We start from the raw sequence: 27811 nt of genomic DNA on the forward strand, positions 1-27811 counted from the left end.
AGGCATTGGATATGGTCGGCGGCCCACCGGTACGGCGCGAGCCCCTCCAAAGTGGGTACCTCCTCCTTAGGGATTGTCAGATTCAAGACCCAAGATTTGCCATGATTGATTTTAAGGCCCGAAGCCCGTTCGAAGGTTTGTAGTAGGGTGTGTAAGGTCGGGAGAGATATATGCGGGCGTGTGAGTGTGAGGATGAGTTCGTCCTCAAAAAGCGCCACCTTGTTCTGTCTGCCCCCCATAGGGATGCCATGTATGTCTGCCCTTTGCCTAATCATCTCCACCAGGGGCTCCACAACTAGGGCAAATAGCAGAGGTGATAGAGGGCATCCCTGCTGGGGTATCCCTGCGAATGGGGTAAAACTCAGTGAGTTGCCCATTGACCTGAACCCTTGCCTGTGGGGACAGATATAGCGCCATGATCCTAGAGATCATGTTCCGACCTAGCCCGATTCTCTGCAACACCGCCAGAAAGAAAGTCCAATTTACCCGGTCAAACGCCTTCTCTGCATCAAGCGATAGAAGATAAGCTGGTATGTTCCAGGCGTGTGCTTTCCCCACCAAGTGTGCGAGCCTTCGGACATTATCCGCCCCTTGACGATTACGGATGAAGCCGACTTGGTCCGGCTCCACCAAACCTGGCATGTGGGAAACCAGACGTTTGGCAAGAATTTTGGTATGAATTTTAAGGTCGGTGTTCAGAAGTGCTATAGGACGATAGGAGGCGCATAACGCGGGATCCTTCCCAGGTTTGGGTATAAGTGCTATTTCTCCCATGCAAGGTGTCGGACCGTCTGTGTCCGGGAAAGAATTGTACAATCGCAAGAGGTGGGGCACAAGCTGAGCCTGGAATATGCGGTAGAAGGCCAATGGCAGGCAGTCCGGACCCGGTGTCCTTCCAAGTTTGAGGTCCTTCAACGCAGCCACCATCTCCTCCGCAGTTAGATGCCTCTCCAGTGCCTGAGCATGGTGAGGCTGTAACGGGGTCCAAGTACGCTGATTTAACGCATTCTCGATGGGCTCTGGGGAGGCAGCTCTGCCTCATTAAGCGCTGCATAGTAGGCCCGGAATGCCTCGCACTTGGCCCTCTCCGAGGTGACCCGAGCACCGTCTGGGAGTTGAATATTAGCTATGTACGCCTTCGCTACCCATACCTCGTGAATAGCCTGCCTATCTTATCCCCCCCTTCATAATACCACTGCTTCAGGGCTAACCAGGATCTTTCCGCTTTATTAACACGCAAAACGCAAAGTTGCCCCAGCAGGTTTGCAAGCCGCCGTCGAGATGCGAGAGAGGCGTGAGCCTGGTCTTATTGTTCTGCTGCCTTAATGTCTGCAGAGAGGCTATCCTCCGGAAGTCGGGCCTCGCGCGCCCGCGCAATCGAGAGCGAGGTGATATGACCTCGAATCGTGGCCTTGAAGGCATCCCACGCCATATGGAAAGACGTCTCAGGGATATCATTGTTCGCGAGTTACGAGTCAATGGCAAACCCGTATGCTCTCCACATCTGCCGGGTCCCGCAGGACACTCAGCAGGCACCATCACGGAGCGTGGAGGGGGCAAGCGGCCGGGCCATGCAGGAGAAGCGCGACGTGAGCGTGATCAGAGAGTGATATTGCAGACATATATGTCGCCAGCAAATCTCACACCATGGCATGTGAGATAAATAGTTAATCGATGCGCGAGTACGAGTGATGCACATGGGTCGATGCGCGAGTACGAGTGATGCACATGGGAGTAGTATGAGAAGTCCCGCGCCTCCGGCGAATGGTATCGCCATGCATCCAACAAGCCTAGGTCCGTTATTTGTGCACGAAGCGCTGAAGACATAGCTCCACCCCATTCGAAGATGTGCCATTGCGGTCCACCCCAGGGTCCCATACAAGATTAAGGTCGCCCCCAAGATTAGTGAAGGGACGCCCTGTGGGACATGGTCCCTCAAGAGTGCTCGGAGGTAGGAGTCCTGCATCTGGTTAGGTGCATAAACATTGCACAGCGTGAATTTGCGCCTCCCAATTTCAACACCCACCTTAATAAAGCGTCCATCTGGGCTTCGGAAAGCTTTGATTCCCCCCTGCCTGACACAATTCCTACACAGAATTGCCACCCCATCCGTTTTAGTGAGCGTCGTGGCCCAGAATTGGAGAGGGTATTTAGGATGCGCCATGCGCTGAACATCTCCTTTTAAAGGTGAGTTTCTTGGAGAAATATAATGTCAGGGTTGTGCTGGAGGAGTTAGCGCCATACCTGTCGCCACTTGTTCGGAGAGTTGAGCCCCTTGACATTAAGAGAGATGACCTTTAAAGGGCTAGTAAGGGCCATGGTCGTTGCTTACCCCAAGTTAATCCTATGAGCCACCATAGAGAGCAGCGCTGATGGAGGAAATGGGCGCGCAATGTCATTTCTGGCTTATCAGGGGGCCCACGCCACCGCCACGGAAGTACCCTCCCGCCACACTTTGGAAGGTAGAGAAGTAAGAAAAAGAGGGACTGAAAAGCAAAAGAACACAATAGTGAAGAATGGTATACGAACAATGGCCAACAGGGCCATAATATTTTGTTCCCTTCGCAGGGCATCCTGCACCAAGCGGTTTAGATGAACCCAGAGATGTCACTCCCTCAGGAACAATTGGGGGTAGGTTTGCAGCCTCTCTCAAGGTCGTCCAGTGGGAAAGCCGCATCTTCCCCCACCCTATACATGAGGTACTGGGGAATTGGTCAAGGCAAGGTAGTAATCTGCAAACCTAGTGAAGAGAGGGCATTGCAACGAGATCTTGTCTCGTACGACGACACGGGTACACGCACATTCTATCATGGTGTCGATGGGTGAGAGGCAGACTCCTCCTTATCCCCTTCAAGGGACCGTATATGCGCAATGATGTCCTGTTTGGCCTGTAAGGCTGATTGCTCCTCCATGGGCGGCGAGCGGCGATGTCGACGAACAGTAGACCAAGAAGGCCTAGCAGGCATCCGCTCCGGATGCTGGGGATGAGAAGGACTGGCCGGTGGCGATGACGGCAGCCTAAGCAACTACGCTGCCTCTGTGTATGACTGCACTACTCTGTCCTTGGATTCCCATTGAAAGATGAGGGCAAAGGGATGCCCCCACTGATACGAAATGTCCATACTCCGCAGCTTCTCAGTTACAGGTTTAAAAGCCCGTCGTCTTCGTAGGGTGTTAGGTGCCAAATCTTGGAAAATCTGAATCTTGTGCCCATTGTAGCTGAGATCTGGCTTGGCACGTTCAGCCCTGAGAATAGCCTCTTTCTCCGTAAAGAAATGGACCCTGGTTAAATTTTCTGGGAGGAGACCCGGCCTCCCCGCGGGCCCGGATACCCGATGGGCCCGATCCAAAGCTGGCGGAGAGGCGTCAGCATCCCCCCCCGACCTCGTGAAGGAGGTGCGCCACGTAGGTCATAATGTCTTTCCCCTCCGCTCCGAGTGGAACCCCCTGGATGCGGAGGTTGTTCCGGCGACTCCGATTCTCCAAATCCCCCTTCTTCACTTGTAGCTCTATGTGCTTTTCCTCCAGTGTAAGTTGGCAGGGTATACTCAGACATGAGTCCCTTGCTCACTTTGCCACTGGATTCAAGCAAGCCTGGCTGAAGATGGCTGGAATGCCAGAAACCAGTTCTAGGAAGCTTGAGTCCGGTCCAGGGAAGGCATGGCTTGGCATTTCGGGCTCGACTGTTCCCATGAGGCACAGGGTCAGACTGATTTGCATATTGCCATGTCTGAACTGGGGTGGCAGAGTGGGCTAAAGAACGGTGATGGATTAAACCCAGATTTGTTAACTGGGTGTGAGTGTTTGATGGGTTCAGATGCTCAGTCCATCATCACCCCTTTTGTACCGCTTTGTTGGCCATAAGTTGGCAGGGTATGCTCAGATGCGAGTCCCTTGCTCACTTTACCACTGGATTCAAGCTATCCTGGCTGAAGATGGCTGGAATGCCAGAAACCGGTCCTAGGATGCTTGAGTCCGGTCCAGAGAAGGCATGGCTTGGCAGTTCGGGCTGGACTGTTCCCATGAGGCATAGGGTCAGACTGTTTTGCATATGGCCATGTCTGAACTGGGGTGGCAGAGTGGGCTAAAGAACGGTGATGGATTTAACCCAGGTCTGTTGACTGGGTGTGAGTGTTTGATTGGTTCAGATGCTCAGTCCATCACCACCCCCTTTTGTACCGCTTTCCTCCAGTGTAGCCAGGGGTTGCCATAGTTGCTCCTGGTCCTCCGAAGGGGCATCTACCGTCTTCTCCAATCCATCCACCCGTTCCCCCAAGTCCGCAACCTCTCTTCTAAGTTCCCCTATGCACGAATGAACCTCCGTGCGCAGGGATCCAATTTCCATCTTGAGTTTGGACATAAAGGAGGCCATAAATGCCTGGGTCACCGGCGTTGAGTCTCCCTGCCGCCTGCTGCGTCACCTCTGGGGGAGCAGACGACCCCACCTTGCCCCACATAGCCGCCACTGGATTGTCTTTGGGGGCCGCTGCCGAAACCTCCTTGCCCCCTCTGGAACGTGTCCTCGTCAGACAACAGGTGCCCCGTAGGTATCTGGATAGCGTGATCCTTGCGGGTTCGTTGTGATGCACACTGAAAGGCCCACCTCCCAAGCAGAACCACAATCCTCCCTGCCTTACAGTATCCAAGACTGCGGCAGGGTGATTCCAATGCACAGGATCCTCAACACTGACTCTAGTCCCCGAAGACACGATTCATATCTCGCCGGAGTCTATCGCCTCTCAACCCTCCCCACAGCAGCTTCAACAGGCAGTTCACTGCAGGCGCTAAGATGGCCGCCACTCGGTCTGGGGATTTCGCTCTTCCTCTTCCAAGGTCTCTGCTATCCTAGGGAAGTCCACACACACTGCACACTCCTCCTAGGTCAGGCCGATGTTAAGCCCTTCGGGGTCAGCTACCCAGTCTGAGCAGCTGGAGGGTAACTAGCGCCCTTTCCCAAGACCAGTGCACCGCTTCTGGCACCGGGCAATTCATATGCACAATGGGAATAACACCGTCTTCATGCGGGAGACAACACCCCAATAACCACCATGGGCCTCCACACACCACTCCGGGCCAACAGTGCGTCGTCTTCAGGCACCCTGCTCTCCCACAGCCAGCCCAGGGTTTAGTGCAGGTGTCACAGGCCCAATGGCAGGCGATCCAGTGCTTCCAGTCCGCCCCACACCGGTGAAACAGGATGGAAGGGTTTTCACTGCCCGCTGGACCTCTCTGCCGAGCCCCCGAGTCTCCTATGTGCTGTGGCGCAAGTGTCCCGGCTCCACCTATGCACTACTAACCAGCGCGTTGCAACTCCCGGGCCTTAAGAGTGGCAAGCCAGGCTGACTGGCACCTCCAGGCCTACCCGCTCTAAAATCCCAAAATGGCGGAATGTCCACTCCGGGCCAGGCGTCCCCCCCTCTGTCACTCAGCCGCCGTTCTATACCCCTCCAGCCGGCGTCGTGCGGGGTTTAGGCCCCACGGGTGCAGTGATGCACAGCCTAATGTCCCAAGGCCGCCAGACGAAGGAGTCCCAAAATGGCGGGGAGGCTTGCGCTCCCTGAATTCCTTGCCTGCAGCCCCCAGTCTCGGCGGAGCTGTACCTGCTGTGCTCTCCGGTATCACTGTAGGTCAGGATCCGCACCGTTGGAGTCCTCCAGGTGTGCGCCGTAGGGCAGACCCCGCCTGGCCAGACAGACGTCTCCCGCCTCTTCCAGTCCGGGGCAGATTCCGCCGATGCAACCTTCAGGAGTTGCAGCCGCCACCTGTCGTTCAGGAGCTGACACCGCGTTCCATTCCTGCCGCCTCTGCGGTCAGTCCCCGACTTGCAGGGACCATAGGGAATTGCCAGGTCTCCGCGAGGGCCCCGCCAGCAACCTCTCAAAATGGCGGTCCGCTCTGCTGGTCCGCTGAGTCCTAGCCACCCCTCTCGTCGCGGACTGCTGCCGATCAGTGTGCAGCTCTTCGACAGGGCCTCTCAGCCCCAGCGTTCAAGGTCCACCCCAAGGGTTACAGCCACAGCTTCCAGGAGCACTTTACAGGGCAGGCCTCGCTAGGCCACACAGACGCCTCCCGCCTCTGCCAACCGCCGGAACAGCCCCTCCGGCGCAACCTTCACGCTTCAGCCTCCGCTCTCCGATCAGGGGCAGCTGCTCCGCTATCCCTCACCGTCGCTACTCTGTTAGGCCCCGGACTCGCAGGGACCCCAAGAAGTCACCAGAGAACAGTGTGGGCTTCGTCAAGAACCCCGCAAGATGGTGGTCAGCTCCACCGGGCCTCTGAGTCTCCTTCGCCCTCCGTGCCCTGGACCGCTACCAGACAAAAAACAGGTAACTTCAGCCCCAGCTGGCAATGTCCACCCCATAGGTGTCAGCTGTAGCTCCCCAGCTCTGCATTAATAGCTTATGTTGGTAGCGGTCAGCCGGAGCTCCCCAAAGACACGTCTCACACCATCGCTGGTAAGACCACGCCCCCCCCCCACCGCTGACTTTTAAAGGGCCTTTTGGGAAGCTTCCTGAAGGTGCCCTTATGTCACAGAGGTCGGCAGTAAACACAGAAGAAGGCCGCAGGACCTGAGGGAGTGAATACCTATTTAACACGTATTCACAACGCATGCACCTGCGGTCATCTTTTGTGTTTACTGCCGGCCGTGGAAACAGCAAGGCCAGGTCCGTGGGCTGCCAATGGAGGCCTGCCGGGCCGCGGGCGGCCTGCGGGCCGTACTATGAGTACGACGGAGATAGATGTATGGACTTGGGCACCTGCAACAGAGGTTTGTTACCCCTTCTCGACAGGTTGCCGCTCAGCCTCCCATCTTTCTGAAGTGTTGCTTTCATAACGGCACATTGTCTTTAACCGCGCACCAAAGCGGCAAGCACCATTAAATTGGTCATTATTGTTTAAGAGGCCCATACCACTCCTGGATGTGGACCTGGGCCCCGTATGAAAAAGTAAATAAAGAAGTAATATCTCGCGGGAGGTGGAATAGCATCGGGCAGCTGTGAGAGACGTGGGTGAGATGTGTTATTGAGTGTTTGAGTTTTCAAGACTCCTACCTCCGCTAGAGGCTCGGTTTCATGGAATGAATGGGACCCAGGGCTGCGGGATCACCACCCCAGCCCGGCTCTGAGTGCTGCATTAATGGAATATGTGGGCGCTATCAGGGCTGCTAATCAGGGATGGCTGTACAGCCATGGATCTAAGGGGCCCGAGGGAGCTACGGCCTGCTAGATTCTCTCACGGACGGGGGAGGGGCATCACCAAGCGAAGCAAGGAGGGGTTTCTTCTCATTCACTAACATTGTGCACAAAATCATTGTGTTTTTGAAGAACGCCTAGTTTGTAAAACATGGCTGTTCCCATGATAAGGCACCAAGAGGGTAGGTTATGTATAGGGCTCCCAGTTTTATGGTATTTATATTTTTGTTGTTTCCGTCTGTATTTATCCATATTTCTTTTTTGAAAATTTTACTTGTATTTATCAAGATTTATTTTAGGTTTTGTGATAAAATGAAACTGAAATGTGTATATTTCTGAATTTATTTAAATGGTTAATGTGCACTCATGCCTGAACTCCTGACAGGTTTCAGCGATATATACACACTCAGGTGGTAAAATGGGCACTTGTAAAAAAAAAAATGTTAGTATCAAGGTTGTGGAAATCTACTGCTGTTTAAGGCACTTTGCTAAAATACCTATATTTTTTTAATTCCCGATGGCTGACAATCCGCACAGCTATTGCCTGGCAGTCTTGATTGACAGCATTTAGAATCACTGAAAAACAACTAATTTTCCGTTTTTATCCACATTTAAAAATAAATACAGACAGGAAAATAAATAGTTTTTAGTCTGTATTTATCGGAAAAAATCAGGGAGCCTTAGTTATGTACAAGCGCTCCAGCACACTGAGGCTACTGTGGTGCCAAGTAGGCGCTATATACATGTGTACACATTGTTTGCAGCAGGACTGGTACAGTGCGCATGACGTGCCTCACAATAGCAGAGCATGCCGTAGTGGTGACCAATTATTAATTCTGCAGAATCCAGACCTATCCATTACCACACAAACCCTGAATGGGGGAGTGGATGAGAGGGTGAAGGAAGGGTGTGGCGCTACAGGCAAAGATGCTGATGTCCAAACTGAGGAACCAGGTTCCAGTCTTGGCATCGCCTCGATATCCTGTGATTCTGGGCAAATCAATGAATCTCCCCGCACCTTAAAAAAATTAATTTGATCATGTGTAATGTTACTGGTGCTCATGTGAAGCGCCCCAAAAATGCAACAAAAAAAGATAAAGTAGTGCATCAATAACAGCTGAGGGACACTAGTTAAGGTAAATCAATTTGTACTTGGTGTATACTCCCCACACAGAGCATGAAGGGACGCCTTTGTATGTGCTGCCGAATTAGGAAGCAGCATATAAGAGTAATAATGGTGCTGATGAATGGTAAGTAATTGTCGGGCTAAAAGCCCCTTTTTATTTTAAGAACAAATTTATTGTGCCAACAGCCAGATACAATTCAGTACTTGTGGGGCGATCCCAATACATTGTGCCATACATCCTTATTGTTGACATCTAATTTATCTACCCAATATAGCAAAATTACATGGTAAAGTTCATCATAAACATTTCGAAACATAACCAAATGTGCTGCATCTGTTTCATTATCTCCCGTGTTTGTATCCCATAGCCTCAGTGTCTTGGGTATTAATGAGTCACATATCTCCACCACGGTCCGTCTTCCTATTGTCCCAGTGATTATGTATCTATTATTATCGGGTTGATGGCTTATATATAGAGGCCCCAGTATTCCGCCCATCTGTGTCAGATTTTGGGGTGCTTCTGCGGACATCCCCTGGCCTTAAACACCAGCAGCTTCATACCCAAGCAGTGGTCAATCCACACATTCCACAACCTTGCGATATCCCTTTTTGCCAAGGTGAGGCCAAAGAACAAAAAATTGTGCTTGTCACTATTTCCTCCACTCCCTTCTGTGATGTATAATATTTACAAGAGTGGTGACATAGGAATGTCCCACCCCAACACCTCAGAAAAGCAAGGCGTGACCCCCGTTCAGAATTGAGTAAATGTCGTACAATGCCATATTGTATGTAAAAGGGTGCCATCTGCATGTCCACGGCACAGACACACAGCTGAGGCCACTATCACGCCCTCCACAGCCTCTGCCTAATGTGGTATACCCGGTGCAGGTACTTAAACGGGATACCTCGTAGTCACGAGGCAATAGCAACGCTGTGTGGGGACGCCCATGCCAACGTCCCGTCATCTTCGTTAATCTGACCTAGATCTGATGCCCACCCTTCTCTTAGCGCATCCATTGTGGTGGAACTATTAGTTACAAGGGACTGACATATTTTAGATATTTTGTAGTCCCCTAGATGAACACCTTGGCTTCTATTGGATTGAAGTTATTTAGGGCTTCAATGTGTTAAATATAGACAGTCTTAGAAAAGAATAACTGGAAAATTAGACGCCCAGCAGCACAATGCTTTAAAAATATGGAAAACTTCTTTTGGGTCATGGATTTAATGACCCAGATGTTTTGTTCTTGGCGTACTTACAATTTCTCCCCTCAGATGACCTGGTCCCCGCTGGAGTTTTGGTTGACTGTCAATGGGCAGGACCAACGTCATGGTTTTAGAACTGGTGGTGGGACCAATTTAAGACCCTATCATCTTTACTGATGTTGCTGCCACTTGCCTCAGACTATGGAAGCACAATCTGTAATATCAACACTGCAGCTTGCTCCAGACGTTCTACTGGGCGCTGAGGCCCTAGGATTTTCCTTCCTTATGCATCTACACAATCTCCATCAGCCTCTTCAGATGGACCTAGATCCTCATCCTCATGAGAGGAAGAGACGAGGAAATTTCAAAGGTCAATTTGGCCATGGGATTTGGAGGATTTGACTGTTCTTTAGAGCAGCATGCAATACCATTTCAATCTAATGTACGGAGGGCAAATAAGGAAATACGACCAAATCTCAGTTCAGTCCCAATTGCGTTTATTAAGAAGAGTGACTACAGTCGAAGTTTGGTATGAGAGGAGCCCAAATGTGTGGGCCATGTTTTCACTAGAAAACGTTTCTATGTTACCTAGCAGTTAAATAAATTCCCCACCTATGGACTGTATTTGTAATGTTACCATTTTCTTTCCGTCATTAAAATATTCCGACGAGCTTTAATCACACGTTTCAAATATTAATTTCGGGGTACCCCAGTTCAGCGCATTCCTAATTTATTAATAAACCCTTGTTTTAATTATTTTTTCATTTTGGAAGAAGTTGGAGAATCAATGTTTGCCATAAGTAAAGATAAAAATGAAAGAAAAGTGAATACATCAGCCCTAGATGCTACGACTTACAGTTTTGTTGCAGGCTGTTAGATCTGAATTTGAGAAAATGGTTGTCAGGACAAACATGAACTTAGTTTAAAAAAGCGAATACTGTCTTAAAACCTGTATTCTGGAAAAATAAAAGGTTTTTCAGAATTCAAATACCTTTATAAATGTATGTTTTAGTGCAGAAGAGGCCATGAAGGGACAAACCGATGAAAAATTGTGTTACTTTATAAAATAGAAGAGTATGTGTAAAAAGTCAATTAACCAGCTCAGGCAGGCAGTTATTACACAATTAACTCATCATTGTGTAGTTAGACAATAAATACCGAATTTTACTTAGACCAGCAGTAACATAAAAGGAATGTGACAACAAAGCTGAACATTTGTGTGGTTGCTGCAACTCTTATCTAAAGTGTAAGAGCCCTGTGTCCTTGGCTTCTGCCTACTTGCAGAAGGAGGGTGTCGGGTTCCTTAATTCGGTAGGAAAGATGGTGTCTTAACATTATTCCTCAAGAATAAAGGGAGTGCAGGAAACACCTACACTACTTCCTAAGGCACACCTGTAGGAGACAAGGGCTCCTTTTAGTACATTCCAATGATAGTAATCAAGGTACAGGAACACAACAATATCTTTTTCATTGGTAATCCATTTTTGGATGAGTTTATTTTGTAGGTCACATATTACATCATAGTGACTCTATAGCAGAACGGTGAATGCAATTTATAGTTCAGGAACATCCAATTGTATCGGTAGTATCCCTATGCATTTCGGGACGTGGCCCTTCATCAGGGGACAATTAACAATCTGAAAATGAAAAACTTGGTATCAGGAAGGGGAGCTAGCTACCACAATATGTACACTTCACTAAGAAATGAATGATCAAAGAGACAACTAAATAGATGTCCAAACCAGTGGGTTAATACTCAAATTGGTGTGTAAGTGAGGCAGACACATAATAAAACCAACAAAGTGACTTATCAAGCACTTAGAAAAAACAGAAGTCTAAATGTGAGAGTATGCCAAAGTCCATGTGAGTTAATATGAAAACCACGTGATGAAATGGATATAAAAAGGGTCTAGTCAATCTTATGCAGAAAGAAACAAAATTAGAACAAGCATTTACAATGCAATGGTTTTGCCTTTGTTAAAGTTAGAGCTATTGGCATTGCTCTTGACATTTTTATTTATGTTTTTTTTAACATAAATAAATGGCATTGTCATTTACAATGCCACTAGCTTTATCTCGCAAATGACACACACAAACACCCACAGAGAGCCCCCCACACACACAGCCACACAGAGCCCCCCACACACACACCCACACCCACACAGAGCCCCCCACACACACAGCCACACAGAGCCCCCCACACACACAGCCACACAGAGCCCCCCACACACACAGCCACACAAAGCCCCCCACACACACAGCCACACAAAGCCCCCCACACACACACAGCCACATAAAGCCCCCCCCACACACACACAGCCACACAAAGCCCCCCCCACACACACAGCCACACAAAGCCCCCCCACACACACAGCCACACAAAGCCCCCCCAAGTATAAGGTACTTAAAATGAGTAATTTTGTCAAAATGACACGTCATGTGTAAGATTATAATGTGTTATTACGCATGCTCCGTGCGTGCGCCTGGTATTGTTTGGCATTAAGATGTGATACAAAGTGACCAAAATGGTGCTGGGGCTACTGGACCAAAATGCATTACATTCACCTTGCTACCAGAACCCACGATCTGGACGGAGTTCGGGCATTTAAAAGTGATTTAAGACATAACACATCGAAAACATGCCACTTCATACACAGTAAACTTGACGAGCTATAGCAACACGTTTTTCAATACAACGGGGATGGACACCAGTACATGGCTGGGGCTTTAAGAAGACGTCACCGTCCAACGCGTTACTAAGGCGGAAGTAAATGCAGCGCTCCTTTTCAATGGCCTCACATGCCCATCACGATTGCTAGTCTGCTTGCTACAATGAGTCATTACTATCGGAAACCGCATCCGACTTTAATCTTACGTTTTACAGTATTTTTACACGTACCCTCCAAACAATGCTTCCGGATAAATTGGTGCAATATTTTTTTTTATTTACCACCCAAGATCCCACTCCTCCTCCCGGCAGTGAGAGCGCAATGAACAACAAATTAAAGTCCGAAGAATGGTTTTCAGGAAGGGTGTATTGGCGGTGGTTATGGCAGTGGCAAGAGTAATGCGGAGGAGTACGTTTGCATTTCGGGGTGGGCATGCTGGGAACGGAGGGAGACAGGATGGCAGGAGATGGGTAGAGGAGTGCACAAATTACGTTCTCAGTTAAGGAAAAGATTGGGTACCAGAATACTTTATATATAGTACAACGAAAGTGCACATGACAGATCAGATTGTGTGAAGTCCAAAGGATCACTTCAGAGTTAGCAATGTAAGAAAGGCATGTACGGAGGGCGTGTGCACCCTATGTGTAACCTGGATGTGCTGGTGAAATACAACGCGACTTTCTGCAAGTTGAACAAAACTGCTTCCGAATTAGTAAACTACCTAGGACCGTTCACTCTATACCCTTCACATGTCAGATGGTGTTCAACGCGGGCTGCCGTTAGTAACTGACTTTATTTACTACGTGATTGCAAGATGAAAGTCGGCGCTTTACAAAACTGAGGGCATTTTTCCTTAGTTCCTTTAGATTTCAAAGAAAGCATACCTTTGAGTTGGCTACTCGCAACACTTGTTTTTTGACAAAACTACAGAATAGTGCATTTCGGTTAGCACGCTGTGTTATGTTTTCTTTATTATTTGATTTTCACTAGCATGCCACACATTCTCAGTTGGTATATTGTATTCGGCCAGTTTGTAGCATCCACTTCTAATCTAGACTGCAGTCCAATTTACAGGTTTTCTGTTGCTGACATTAACAACGGGTGGTCGGAAAAGGGGTGGCGCTGGCGAATGGTTAGAGGCTCGTTGAGGGTTGCGGAGACGGGGCTGGGGCTCAGGAGCAGAGGATGTGGCGTGACAAGACGGGGGGCTATGCTTGGAGCTGGGGGCTCAGATGTCTGAAGGACGTGGGGGGATGGGGGCAGGGTGGGCGCCGGTGGGGTGAGGGTGTCCCGGACTGCGGGGGTGCAAGGAAAGTGAAGGAATACAGGGGTGGAGGGGGGTGGGGGGGTCGGGAGCACGCAGAGGTGGTAGCAAGTCACGGTGGGGTGGGGCCTACTCCTAGACAAAAATGCGAAAATGCAAAAAAGGCTGTTTAAGGGGATTGGGATGCATATGTTTTTGAAGTAAAAAGGAGCAACAGTGAAGGGATCTGGCCAGAACGCATGGCATGTCCAGCATTAAGTGGGGGAGGGTCCGCCGCCAACAAGGTTTTAACTCCAAGCCGGGAAATCGGAAAGGGGAGGGGCGTCCAGCATCGCTAAGCTTTTGGGCAACCCTGTCCACACCATGGCAAATATGCCTGGGTCTTTCATGTACCGCCTGACTGATGGAGGTAACTCGCGCCGAAAGCAAAAAACTCCAATGACAATATTTTTATATTCACCTCGACAAATAAACGTCATAAGGACTAAGGCCCCAGGCGCTGCCGCTCACGGCGATCGTGCTAAGTGCATCATCGATGCCACATTTTAAAAGGTCGAAACAAGCAATGGCGGGAGCGTGACTAGAGGGGAACTTAGAGGTCCAGTTCGCGCCGGCCCTTCACGGTACACCGAAGGTCAGGGGAGAGAGCATTCTGGAGCCAGTTAGATGCTGCACGCAAGGTATATTACAACTCTCTGCCCTCAAACTACATACACACCACAAAGTGCCTTACTTCCTGCATGCGCCAAGCTTAAAGCAGTACACAACCACCACGCTTAGCAAGAGAATGGCAACACGGGGCATCACCCACAGACACCCAAGTGTTGGTCCTGGAATCCCTAACGGAGAAGATGCATTTCTGTCAAACTGTTTTTTCCTAGTTTGTTACCAGAAATGTCACTAAGGAGGCTCTGCAAAGACTGAGGAGGTGTCTGCAGAATCTGAGGGGGTGTCTGTGGAGACTGAGGAGGTGTCCGCTGGACAGTCAGCACGCACCCTGCCCGCTCTCACCACTCTGTCACGCACCTCCCGCGCAACGTCACGCACACTGGCAGCCCTCCCCTCCCCCTGCACAGTCACGCACCTCTACCTCCAGCACCGTCATACCCACTGCCAGCCCCCACCACCCTCCCCCTACACAGTCACACACCGCCACCTCCTGCAGCAAGCCATACACCAGCTGCCATCCTTCAACCCAAACGTATCTTTAGCCCCTGCTGTTCCTTCTGCACGCACACACTGCCTTCCCCGTACTCCACCATCCCCGCACCGCTACCACCCCCACCAGAAACCGCACCTCCTACAGAAGTGTCTCAGCACGTGCCCTGCCTGCCACCACACACTGTACTCCACGCACATCCACACATAGACGTCCAGCGCCTGCAGCTGTGCGGTCTCATCACACACTGTCCGCCCTCACACTCTCCCTTTCACACACTCGGGCAGTAGGGGTACGCCCCATACGAACACCACCAGCTCCAGTGCAATTCCCTTCTCTCCACAATGACGCACACTGCCAACACTTGCTGCGGGGTGTGAGGTCCATCCGCACATACTTTGAGCTCCCACACTGTCCTCACACACACACTGCAAGCCGAGGCTCTGCTGCAGAGGTGAGAGTGGCAGCAGGCTCCTCACAGCTTAGCTGCACTGCACCTTAGCAAGGACACACCCTGCAGTGTCAGTGTGGTGCGCACAAGACAAAGAAGGAGGCACGGGCTTTTGAGACACACCTGCCTCGGGGGTCCACTGCTCAGCCAGTGCTCGTCAGTATTTTGAGTATAAGTCCTGTGGATGTCACTTCTGAGTGCTGCCGGCACGTGCGCTGCTGTCCCCGCATCCCGGCTCACACTCTGGGTCCGATCCAGCCTCTCACTAACTTCCCTGCCACCGGAGCGCAGAGAGTGCAGCCTGGATTCAATGCGAACGGCAACTTCAAAAGGAGGGAAGGAAACGGCTCCCTGAGCGCTGCAAACCTTGCGGGGGCTTCTAGGCGACAGGAGGACCCTTGGCGTGACTTACACAGACCCTGGCAGCACAGACACCCACAGGTCCGAAGAAGTAACGGGCGAAGCAAGGAGCACCCTGACAGATCCCACTGGAAGAAGAGGGGGCGGGGCTGATCCCTGCGGTGTGAGAGCAACAGATCCCACGGGGGAAGAAGAGGGACAGACCCCAGCAAAATAAGCTCATAAATATATATGTATATATATATTATATATTATATATATCCCAGCGGAATAAGAGAAACAGACCCCAGCGGAGTAAGAGGAATAGATCTTATAGGAAAAAGAGAAATATATCTGAACTGAACAAGGGTGGAGGAACAGATCCCAGCGGAGTAGGATAATTGATCCAAATGAAAATGCTGACGGGAGCCGGATCCCAATAGGATAGCATCGAAAGGACAGCGAGCAGGACAGCGGGAGCGACGGATCACGGCGTAGAAAGAAAGAAACAACTGGTCCCAGATCACAGCGAGACCCAATCATGACCAGATCCGAACAGACACCAGTGAGGCATCCGCGGAGCACGTGGGAAAGGGGCGTGGCCAGAAGATCTGCGACCGAGAGCAAAGACACATCCAACTTTACACGGAGGGGCGGAGGACTGTACCACTGGATCCCAGAGGAGTGCACAGGACAGATCCACTGGCGAAGGGTGGACAACGCGCGCCCCGCTTTCAGCAGTGGACAGAGCTCAGCAAGGTGGAGGAGTGAGGACAGAGCTGATCTCAGAGTGTGGACAGATCTTCCAGGGACTGCAGGTGGTGGGGTGGGTGAGCGGGGGAGGAACGGGATGGTGCGGGTTAGAGGAGCTCGAGGCGTTGGGGATGACTGTGAGCAAGTGGGACTGGACTGGGACAGGTAAGAGAAGCGAGGGACTTCTAGGCGCTGTGGATGGGATGCGACGCTGGAGAATGTCTTCCAGGGACTGCAGCGGATGGGTGAGCGGGAGAGGAACGGGATTTGTGCGGGTAAGATGAGCTCGAGGCATTGGGGATGGACTGTCAGCAAGCGGGACTAGACTGGGACAGGTAAGCGAAGCGAGGGGCTTCTAGGCGCTGCGGCTGGGGTAGGGGCGCGGGTGAGTGTCTTACATGTACTACAGGTGGTGGGTGAGCGGGAGAGGAACGGGACTGGTGCGGGTAGGAGATCGAGCCGCTGGGGATGGACAGGACTGTGAACACGTAGGAGGTGGACTGGTCCAGGTAAGCGAAGCGAGGGGCTTCCAGGCGCTGCCGGTTGATGGTAAGCAGTTGAGACTGGACTGGTGCAAGTTAGAGGAGCATGAGGCTTTGCGGCTGGAGGGTGATCAAGTGGAATTAAACGGTTCAAGAAATCAAGAGGCTACTGGGCGCTACAGTAGCGAGAGTGAGCGGGTGCAGCTGGACTGGTATATGTAAGAGAGGGGATTTAGGCATTCCGGGGTTAGAAGGGTGAGCGCAGGGGTTTAGAGCGTTCCGGAGTGAGGTGGGTGGGTGGGGGGGGGGGGGGTTGATCCGGCTAAAAAAAAGGCTGCGGACTGGTCAGGATATTATAGTTAAGTGAAGGCACTGTAAGGAAGTGAGGCGCGTGCAGCAGGTGTCTGCGAGCGCAGCTGGAAAAGTCAGATATTATCACGGTCTATGGGAACAGAGCGGCTTAATTAGCAACTAGACACGGAGAGCGAGGTAGGGGGGCGGGAACGGGGAGGAGGGGGCGCAGCACCAGTGTCGCACCGGGAGGAGGGGGCGCAGCAACAGTGTCACCCGGGGAGGAGGGCGGTGCAGCATCAGTGTCACACGGGGAGGCAAGGGCTGCGCCGCCGCTCATGTGTGTCTGATTTTAATCCGCACTAACGAGCCAGGGAGGGCGCTTTAATCTGCGCCAGAGCGGGCGCGCTGCGGGCAGCGCGGAGATACGGACATAATGGGGGAAAATAAAAATACAGAATTATCGTGAGATACGTAAATAATACCGTGTGATAAAGAAATGAATACCGTGAGATGCATGAATGAATACCGTGAGATGAGTAAATGCCGACGAGGAGGGCACAGTCCGGCCCTCTGTTCTCGGGAGATGTGGGTGCGGCCAGCTCGCTACAGAGGCCCACGGCGACAGGGGCAGCAGGTGAGCATGTCGCCAGGGTTGCAGAACACCCCCACCCCACCCCCGAGCTTACCTTTACCTTACTGCGGCAGCTCAGACGAGCCTGGCTTGGCCCCCTCAAAGTTGGTGACGCACCTACGCAACACAGGCCGGCACTTCCGCTTGTCCCGCCCCCGGCCTGCCTGACTTCCGGGTCGCGGCCAATTGCAGCGCGGCCCTGGGGTCGGGAGGCCGGACAGCGCCTCCTAATCTCCCACCGGGCCGGCGGCGGTGTAAACACGGGGCAATGCCGGGTGGGCACCGGCTTCAATTAAATTAAAATATAAAGCGAGGTGGCACTCGCTCAAAGGCGGCAATGTCCCTGGCAGGGTGGGCACCTGCCAGGGGGCTCAAAAAAAATCGGCAAGGGACGGGGGGTGGGTGCCGTCAATGCCGGAACAGACTCGGGGGCGTTCCCGAGAACTGGCTTTCGGCTGACGTCGCCAAAAGCCAAAGATTCTCGGGAACGCCCTCGAATCTGGTCCGAGATTGACGGACGGAGCCCTCTCCCAATGGCTAGCCTCCATTTATGGAGCTAGCCAATCGGAGGAGGGGGCGTATCCCGACTCACACACACAACTCAAGAGGTTTTTTGGCACATGCGCCAAGCGCATGGCCAGTCAAAACCTAAAAAGGCTGTGAAGCTGTAGAACCCATGAAGTCTAAACGATGTATGCAGCACGAGGATCGTGAGCACATCACCCGTGAACGTGAAAGACTGTAGTATAAACACAAATTAAAATAACGAGTGGCTGAGGCAGGTCGCGTTACAAATAGCACGCCCGTGTAATTAAACGGAAAACAGAAAAAAGATATCCCATGCTCAGGGCTTACCAGATGTTGTGCGTGAAAGAACGCATAACCAGTCTAACTCGTAGGTCAGCGTTACGTGAATGAACACGGAAGAAAATAAAGTTAAGGGAAATTGAAGACGGACCATATCGAGGAGGGGTAAACACACCGATGATGGAAACATGAAGTGGTAAACCAAAAGTGTATTAAGACGAAGCCCCAGGAAAAGAATGGAGAAAGTGTGTAAAATAAAGTGTAGACAACAGTTACTAGACTAAATCACAAACGAATTCGGAAAATGGTAAACACGGTGTACAAGCACATGACGGCGGCCATCTTGGAAGAGTCAATCAACACAAGAACTCAATCTGCATTATTATAATAACGAAAGAGGAAAATCATAGAAAAGTGAGAAAATATACTAGCAAGGGGGTGAAAACAATTACACAAACCAGTGTGATTTACAACAAAGTACACTAAGGTAGACTGTAATTATACATTGAACAAGACGTAAATACCATTGGGATAAAAAACGGTGTTAAGTCATTCTGAAAGGTGAAAATAGAGCAAATTACCAAAGGATTATGGAAAATGAGAGAATGTAAAGAAACAAAGAATATACTAAACGGAAAGAAAATATCCACGGATTAGGGAGGGTAAAGGCAAAGTGGAAAATCTCAACAGGTGCACAGAAACAGAGGTTAAGGAGTAGGCAAAAAGGTCCTGAGAGGGCAAATACAACAAAAACCATAATATACTGTATTGGGGATCAAAAAAGAGAGTGTGGGAGGTGTTAGGCAACCCAAATGGACATCTAAGAAAGTAAACTGGAAGAGGGATCAGGACGGAAAAGTAGTGATAGGAGGAGAAGATAGTGGAACAGGGAATCAGAAGAATCAAGAAAAAGCTTACAGCAAGTAAGACAACATGTTAATTAGAGAAAACAACTATATTCAATCCTATCATTAAGACCTCTAGGCTGGCAAGCGTCAAGTCTCTTTATCCAAACAGTTTCTCTTTGAAGGAGTCTTTTTTTATTGTCCATGCCTGGTCTCAGCGGTACAATCTCTAAAACAAGGAACCGCAATTGACTCACGTTATGGTGATGTGAGGTAAAGTGAGCCGCAAGTGGTGCTTTTTTGGTCTTGTTTCTGATGGTACTCTTGTGTTCCGTCAAACGGACTTTGATTTTTCTTTCAGTTTTCCCTACGTAGGGTAATCCGCAAGGACATTTTAGTAGGTAAACAACGTTCTTAGAATCACAGGTTGCGTTGGTTAACAGTTTGATGAGGAGTGCCGCCATCCCCATATAACTTGCTGATTCATAACATTTCTCTGGCCGTCTTTAGCGAGCACCCATTCCAAGACATTTTAACATTATTCCTCCCACACATGACTCTGTTCTAACTGACTCCACAATAAGGCTGGCTAGACCTTTTGCCTGCCCTCTCTGAAGGTTTTCTTTCAAATAGTCTTTAACGTGAGTAATCACATTGATTCCGCATTAGGGCTGTTGCACTTTTTCCCAGGGTAGTAATCTGGAAACAGATGGGCAAGGCCATGTGTGGTTTAAGTCATCTTACTCGCCACACAATGCCCTGACTGGTATCAACTTTTGACCTTTGCCTTGATGGTGATAAACTCTATACTATGTCCACCAATGATCAATTTACAGAGTGCATAAGCTCGGCTTTCCTAATTGAGTATGTACTAATTATCTCCTTCCAGCCAGCTTCTAATGCTTTTCTAAGTCGGCCTGCTTCTTTGTATGAGCATATTCCAGGACTGCCCCACCTGTATTAACCAAGGGGACCATCACTCCCTTCTGCCAGTGCTAAGTGTTGGAAGCAATATAGGAGCAGAAACAGGCAGTGATGGCTCACTCTTGGAGGCCATCATGTATGACACTCCAGATTGACCGACTTTATCTCCGTTTCCTGACTTAGAGAGCCATTATCCAGCTTCTGTTGTGTAGGTAAACAGTTTTGCACGGCAGAAGATCATTTTGGGGGGTTGCCCCTTGCTTTTTCCAGTAGAACATATGCTCAAGGCTGGGTTTAGTTTAACCCGGATTTGCTCTGATACAGCCTCCTTCAGCCTGACAAATCTGTAATATTGGGGAATTGAACCCCAATGCTCTTGCCACCACACATGGATGACTGACTTGGTTCAAACAACCCAAAGGGCTCTTATTTCTATGTCATTGTTTTCCAACTACAGGTAGATCCAAGCATCTCTAACAGGGACAACCCCTAACGAGTATATAGAAAGCCCTTTGTTTTTTCACTAAGTGATTGTTGTGGTTTCACTAAATGATTTTTGTGGTGGTCGTCTCCATTTCATCAGAAAATGATGTACAGTTTGTCCTACTTAAACTGCTTCTATGTAAGAGATCCTTCCTGTAAGCGGTCTTTAACTCTCAAGAGGGTCCTGTCGCTGTTATAGCCTGGCTTGTTGATAAATGAGAGAAAGTAGTATCTCATCACTATGGCTGCCCACATTCCACACTGCCCTCAACCCATTTGATGGTATTCTCCATTGAACTCCATGAGAAAATATGATCACATCACCCCTATCCACCTGGCAACCTTTACCGGCCTTCACCATTTTCAAAACCTGCTGCATCATTTATAAAGCCATCACAACTAGCACCCCGCCTGCCAGAATGACAAGCTTGCTTACCATCTCTATGACTCTCGGCACACCCACAACCAAGTCACCAGCAGGCATGTGGAAAAGAATTGTAAGAAGAAAAAAGCAAGGCCACAGGCATTTTACGTTAATGTACTATGGATTTGGAACCTCCCTGTAACCATCAGGACTGTCCCAGTCCTGCTACAATTTAGAAAAGAGTTCAAGACGCACCTCATGAAAGAACATTATATCACCATGCAGTAAAATTACCCTTCTGTTGCCATAAACAACCTTTCCCCCCATTCCTCGTTGACTGTATCCTTGTCTTTGATGCTGCACTCAGCTGCCTTTTGGCTAGTGTCACATTATGTAACTAACACATACATACATAGTCTCTCTTTTATTCGAGCAGTGCTGAAAACCTGATAGGACGTGCTCGGTCCCCCCTATGTCCCATCCCAGGGACTCTCCTGGTGTCTCAGTGACTTTCCCCAGCCTTACGAGACTCATTGCAGCAGCCATGTGGAGGCTTCAAGAGACCGAGAAAGAGAGGGAAGGAGGTGGAAGGTAGTGCGAATGCGATCAGAAAGGAGAAGATAGAGAAAATAGAGAGCGCAAGAAGACAGAGGCAGCGGTCTGGTTTGAGCATTTGTGCCAGGGCTGGTTTTGCTTCCCAAGTCTAGCCCTGGAAATGCACCTTTAAAGAGACATATGAGCTACGTGGTCTACCCCATACAGGTTTCCCTGATTTCATCTTCAAAAAGCTTGCTCGTGGAGAGGCTTCTCACGGCCTAAGCATTGTAGAGATTGCCGGGCCAGTAAATAGATATACCTGCTTTCACAAAGCAATTTCTGGTTACATTCTTCCTTTCTAAAAGTGAAACAATTTGTAGCGTGGTGTACCCTGTATTGTGCGATAAATAGAACCGCGTTCATTCATGTCCTTTCATTATATGTTTGCGATATTTCGCTTTGTACCACATTTTGTAAAATTGTTTTTTTCTCTTTCCCAGCAACAGGCAAGCTTTTCTACTGGAGAACGTGCCATGTACCAATGCAAGCTGCAAGAGTGTGGGGCGTGTGTTTAACGTGTACTGGGAGCCCTCAGAGCTAAATCAAATCAAAGATGCTGTGGTGGCAACCTTCTTTGACATTTATGAAGATGTGAGTTCAAAGCTCTTTGCTGTGTTTCTTTTTTAATTGCCATCTGTCCTGTCTCATTTGATTTTTTCTTTTTTTTTTTAAGTCTGAGCATCTCAGCCGTGCTAGACCTGGAAATCCTGGATTGATAATGAAAGCAAACAAGTTAATTAGAGAAAGGCGCTTAAATTTGAAGGGTGGGTGAGCTGGGGAGGTTTATGAAGCCATTTCCTGACTGATGCACTAACTGAAGGGAGTTCTGTGGAGAGATTTCAGTGTCATAGATTGTGGCATTTGAAAGTCTCCGTATTCTCTGAGCATTTAAGCTCTTATCAAAAGTGAATTATATTTTTTGACATTTTGCTTTGCATAAAAGATTTGGAGAAGTGGTTAATTTATGGATAATACTTGGATGAGTAAGCCTTTCAGCGACATTGCTGAGACTTGGCTCCTGAGGTTTTCATTTTTAAGGCCTCGTTTGAAATAACCTCACTCCCTCATGGTGTTGACTTAATGTGTTTTCCATAACAATATTCTAATACCCTTTTTCGACTCTATGGCAACACAATTGTCCTCGAAATCTAAAAGCTGCTCTGTTCTAGGTAAATCTGTTCATGTTCAATGGGTCATTAAAATTCCAACCTGTGATCACTCCACACTCCTAGGGCCGTATTACACACAAAAAAATGGGGGCGCAATGGGCGTGTGCGCCCCCAGAACACTTTGGTATCACAGAAGGTGCCTCAAACACTTGTGCGGTCCTTCTGTAATACTTATAGAGCTGGCGCACCTGCAGCACCAGTGCGATCTCAAGAGGACATAACCCAATTTAAATGGGGGGAGTGGCACCATGCAAATGAGGGAATCCCTTTGCCTCTGTGCCCACGCCGTATTATGGACGTGTGCACAAAGGCAAAGAAGCAGTCAGAAAGCGCACTGTCACTGTGCCACAGAGGGTAGCCCTCTGGAGGGGACAAAGGGTATCCCATGAAACCCCCAAGGCAACCCCCTGCAGGCGGGTGCAGTCACTTACTGCACCTGCCTTCTGGGGGATCTCTCTCCCCTCACTGAAGTGTGGTCGGGTGCTGCCGGCACTGTGAAACATGGAACGGCTTATTAAATTAACCACTCCGTATTTCAGTGAATGTGCTGCCTCAGGTTTGCAGCTTTTCCTGGAGCAGCGAATTCATTGCAATCAGGCACATGGTTCAAGTTTGCGCAAAATACAGTCCCTGGCATTGAAAATCCCTCATCAGATATCAGCTGTAATTGTAATATACGACTCATTAACTGACAAGCTCCACTCAATGCTGTTTCCACTTTAGGTTCTTCGTACATTTTCACATACACAAGACAAGCATTTACAATGCAACGGTTTCGCCTTTGTAAAAGTTAGAGCTATTGGCATTGTAAATGACAAATTTTGTATTTATGTGTTGGTTTTGAAAACAGATAAATAAATGGCATTGTCCTTCACAATGCCAATAGCTTAATCTCTCACAAATGCGAGACCTATTGCATTTGCACACACACACAGAGCACAAACACACACACAGAGCCACACACACACAGACAGAGCCACACAGACAGAGCCACACAGACACACCCACACAGACACACAGAGCCACCCACAGAGTCATTCACATAGAGCCACCCACACACACAGCGCCACCTACACAGAGCCACCCTCACACACACAGAGCCACCTACACAGAGCCACCCTCACACAGACATAGCCACTCTCACACAGACAGAGTGGGGGGGATGGACACCTGCACAACGAAGAAGAGCGGGTGGGGGAGACTGACACCAGCACAACCAAGAAGAGTGGGGGTGGGGGGGGGGACGGACAGCAGCACAACCAGGAAGAGCGGGGGGGGGGGGGAGGGGGACGGACAGCATCACAACCAGGAAGAGCGCGGGTGGGAGGGGACGGGCAGCAGCACAACCAGGAAGAGCGGGGGTGGGGGGGGACGGACAGCAGCACAACCAGGAAGAGCGGGGGTGGGGGGGGACGGACAGCAGCACAACCAGGAAGAGCGGGTAAGGGGGGGCGGACACTAGCACAACTAGGAAGAGCGGCGGTGGGGGGTTGACGGACACCAGCATAACCAGGAAGAGCGGCGGTGGGGGGTGACGGACACCAGCATAACCAGGAAGAGCGGGGGTGGGGGGGACGGACACGAGCACAACTAGGAAGAGCGGGGTGGGAGGGACGGACACCTGCACAACGAAGAAGAGCGGGGGTGGGGGGGACGGACACCAGCACAACCAGGAAGAGCGGGGTGGGGGGACGGACACCAGCACCAGCACCATTTTCAATGCAATAGGTCACGTATTTACGCAAGTTTGTGCTATTGACATTGCAAATATTTTGTTTTATTTATGTTTCAAAAACCAAAACATAAATAAAAGGTCTCACACTGCTGTCTCTCTTACACTGCTGACTCTGCCTTGAACACACCCACTGCTGTCTCTCTCTCACACACACTGCTGTTTCTCACACACTGCTGTCTTTCTTACACACACTGCTGTCTCTCATACACACTGTCTCTCACACTGCAGGTGTGGGTTGTTTCCAGCTCATCCCGGCTCTCACAGGCACTGCCTCCGGGGATTGATAAACATGCAGGGATGTGCCTGCTTCGTGGGAGAGCAGGCCAGCGGGATGTGCTAGCGCTGAGAAGCCATGTGACGAAGGATGCGCCTACCATGTCATCAAAGGTCGAAGTGCATTAAAAAGTATGGGTAGTGTGGGGGGGGAGTGGGTGCAGGGTCAAAGGCGTGGGTAAAAACACAAACTAGTGGGACCCTGGTGCAAAAAAAGGACAGTCTCGGCCCCGGTGCCACTGGACCTGCCGCACATTAATAGCTTCGGTCCTGAACACAGGACTTGTGATGCTGGTATAAAACCAGTGGCGTAAATCCAAGAAGCCATCTCAAAGTCCCCGGGTTCTGGTTGTTTGTTGCCGCTGCGCATGCCGATCGGTTGTTTTATGCTTCATAGAAGTTACTCTGCGACACGCTGGTTTACATACTCACACATTATCTGCTGCATAATCCGTTTCTCGTCTTGTTTGTAAACAATGGTGTTCTCTTTTACAAACATTCGGGGAAAGCGGCTGTGGGAAATATCTGGCCCTGGTAAACTGGCGGACACAAAATAAAGTTAAAGGGATGAGTGTGTTTTGAAATGAACCACGATACGTATGGGATTGTCGGCAATTTAAAGGTGAAATAATGTGATGTGGTCACATTCCTTCCTGCCTTTCAAGTCAACACACTGCATGCTGGGACATGTAGGAAAGGAGAACTACAGGATCTGCAATGCAAACTACTTTGGCTACATAGGCTGGACTAGCTAAGGGCGTATGTGTACTAAAACTGAAAATGACTACACTAAACAAGTGTCACAACACAGAAGCTACGAGCATCTGAAGGGGAGAGACAAAACCCTGGATATTAATGCGTTTTGGGTAAATGTCGGTGTCTTAAGGCGGCAGATAGTATCCTCCCTGTTGCTGTGTACTTTTGTACTCCCCATCAGAATCTGCTCCTCGTGATGCCAGTGATACCGGGGCGCACTGCTCGGAGCAGGGTCGGGGTTCTTCATATCTGGGCCGTGGATAAATGAAGAAAAGCTTCTCATCCCAGGGCTCTGTTGTTGACAGATATGTGGGTCCCAAGGGTGAACTGCTTCTCTGGAAATGGGACTCCTTTTCCCCTTTCACGGACATGCATCAAGTCCTCCGTAGTAATGGGTGGGAGCTGGGGCAAACGGAATCAGATTGGCATGAAGTTCCACATAAGTTCCTCTTAGTACTGTAAACAGGGACTGCAAGGGCTGGCGAGTACGTGACAATTGGACCTTTAGGCACTAGGCGGAGCTCTGCGTCAGGCTGTCAACCTACTGAGCTGCCCTGAGTGATGTGCCCTGTCTAGAGCTGCTGCGTCCTCTGTGTCACCTTCAGCGAGAGTGTGCTTCACAAGGCTACATCAGTGGCGGCTGCTGAACTTTGAAAGAGGTGGGGCGTAATTTTCTTCCTCAAATTAGACCGAGCAAAAGTGCAAGTCACCTTACTTTCAGAGGATCCAGGAGTGTTTTTGCCTTTGAGGAAACACTAACTTCAAAATAAGTGCCAGTTGGTGCATTTTACAACACATTTGAGTTACCCAGGCCTCCATTAGCAGTTATCAAATTCAGGGCCTGCCTCATGCATAACATGACTAAACATCACCCAATTCTCTACTTGCAGGCATTGCTTCCACTGATAGCCATGGTCCCTTCACTTGTCACAAAGCACCTGTAAACACCCTCGAACCTAATTAGACAACTTGCACATATGTGTATTCTCCCACAGATAGCTTTAAGAAGGTTTCACTGTCTTGCTGATAAACTCCTACCAGTTCCACATACCCTCTGAGTCATAAAACATTCATGCACATGCTTACACACAACCAATTAATAAAAGTCACATGCACACACCCGACCAAGCTAACTCACACCTATACATAAACACACTCACTCATACATAACTCACACCTATTCATAAACACACATTCACATACGCATACCTCTCAGTCCGTAGCCTCCAGCCTTAATCGTCCGTCTACAGCAACACATACAGTAAGGACAGTCACTGACCCCATGCACACTAACAAAAGGGGCCACTGTGACAGCCCTAGGCGCACTGAGGAGACAAAGCCCTCACACACTCGGGAGATGGCAAAAGTGCAATATATAAAACAAATTTTACCAAGCAATGAGATAAAATGCGCAGTGAATGTTTCTATATGGTTCGGTTCAGGACATTTGATTGCACCAGTTTTACCAGACAAAATGCTGAACCAGCCCTGCTGGTATTTAAACCTATATTCCTCTATTTACCTCAACCTAAAACCTGGGCTACTATGATAAAGGCTTTCAACACTATGAGATGTGAACTCCGATCCCATTTGAAAAGAGAAACGTCAAATCATACAAACAGTTTATCTGGTAAAATACCCCAAGGCAATACCAGTGCACTGCAGTACACTTAAAATGTCCGCTGGTTTCTCCACGAGCCCGGGTACATCACGTCCAGGGCAGAAGGCATATTCTCGTCATATTTACCAGCCTCAGCTCCACTTCACACAGTTTACACATCGATCTAGCTATTACGCACACAGTGACACAAAAGTTCGCCATAAATGCATTCACAGAAGCACAGGTCGCCAGCCCCCTAGCTGACAGCACCTGCAGGCTTCCATAAAACGAGAACAGCAGAAGCAACTCGTGAAACAGGCGGTGTCCACCCCGAGCGTTAAACCGGGTTTGAAATAGTAAAACAACTTGACAAAAAGTTTTATGCCACACATTTTTTTTTGTGGTTGTTTTCGTCATTTGGAACGAGATAAGCTGTCGGGAGAATGTGCAGAGGCTCACACTGAGTAACAACTGCCTTACCTCTCTGCCCTACTACCCGCCAGGCTCCAGGAATAGCGAAGTCTTCACCTTGCCTTGTCCTCTCGGTAATACACCCTGCAAGCAAAATTAGTCGTCACCATATGGCCATTTTCAGCTTGCAGTGTTTTAAAACGCTGATGCCAATCTTTACGGGCACTGTGTTTTAGGTTTAAAGCATTTTATTAAGACAAAAACATAGGGAGAGGGAACA

The 27811-nt window shown here is 49.6% G+C and overlaps 1 protein-coding gene across 1 annotated transcript in view; it reads left to right on the forward strand.

Annotated features, from left to right (window-relative positions):
- The window catches only part of ITFG1 (integrin alpha FG-GAP repeat containing 1), a 1017137-nt gene that overhangs the window by 614053 nt on the left and 375273 nt on the right, over nt 1-27811 (forward strand). The window contains exon 11 of the mRNA XM_086945125.1: nt 22028-22178. Within this exon, the coding sequence (XP_086801251.1) occupies nt 22028-22178 (151 nt within the window). The remainder of the gene's footprint in view (nt 1-22027; nt 22179-27811) is intronic.

The sequence above is a fragment of the Lissotriton vulgaris genome, chromosome 12, assembly GCF_964263255.1.
Source record: "Lissotriton vulgaris chromosome 12, aLisVul1.2, whole genome shotgun sequence".
Classification (NCBI taxonomy): domain Eukaryota; kingdom Metazoa; phylum Chordata; class Amphibia; order Caudata; family Salamandridae; genus Lissotriton; species Lissotriton vulgaris.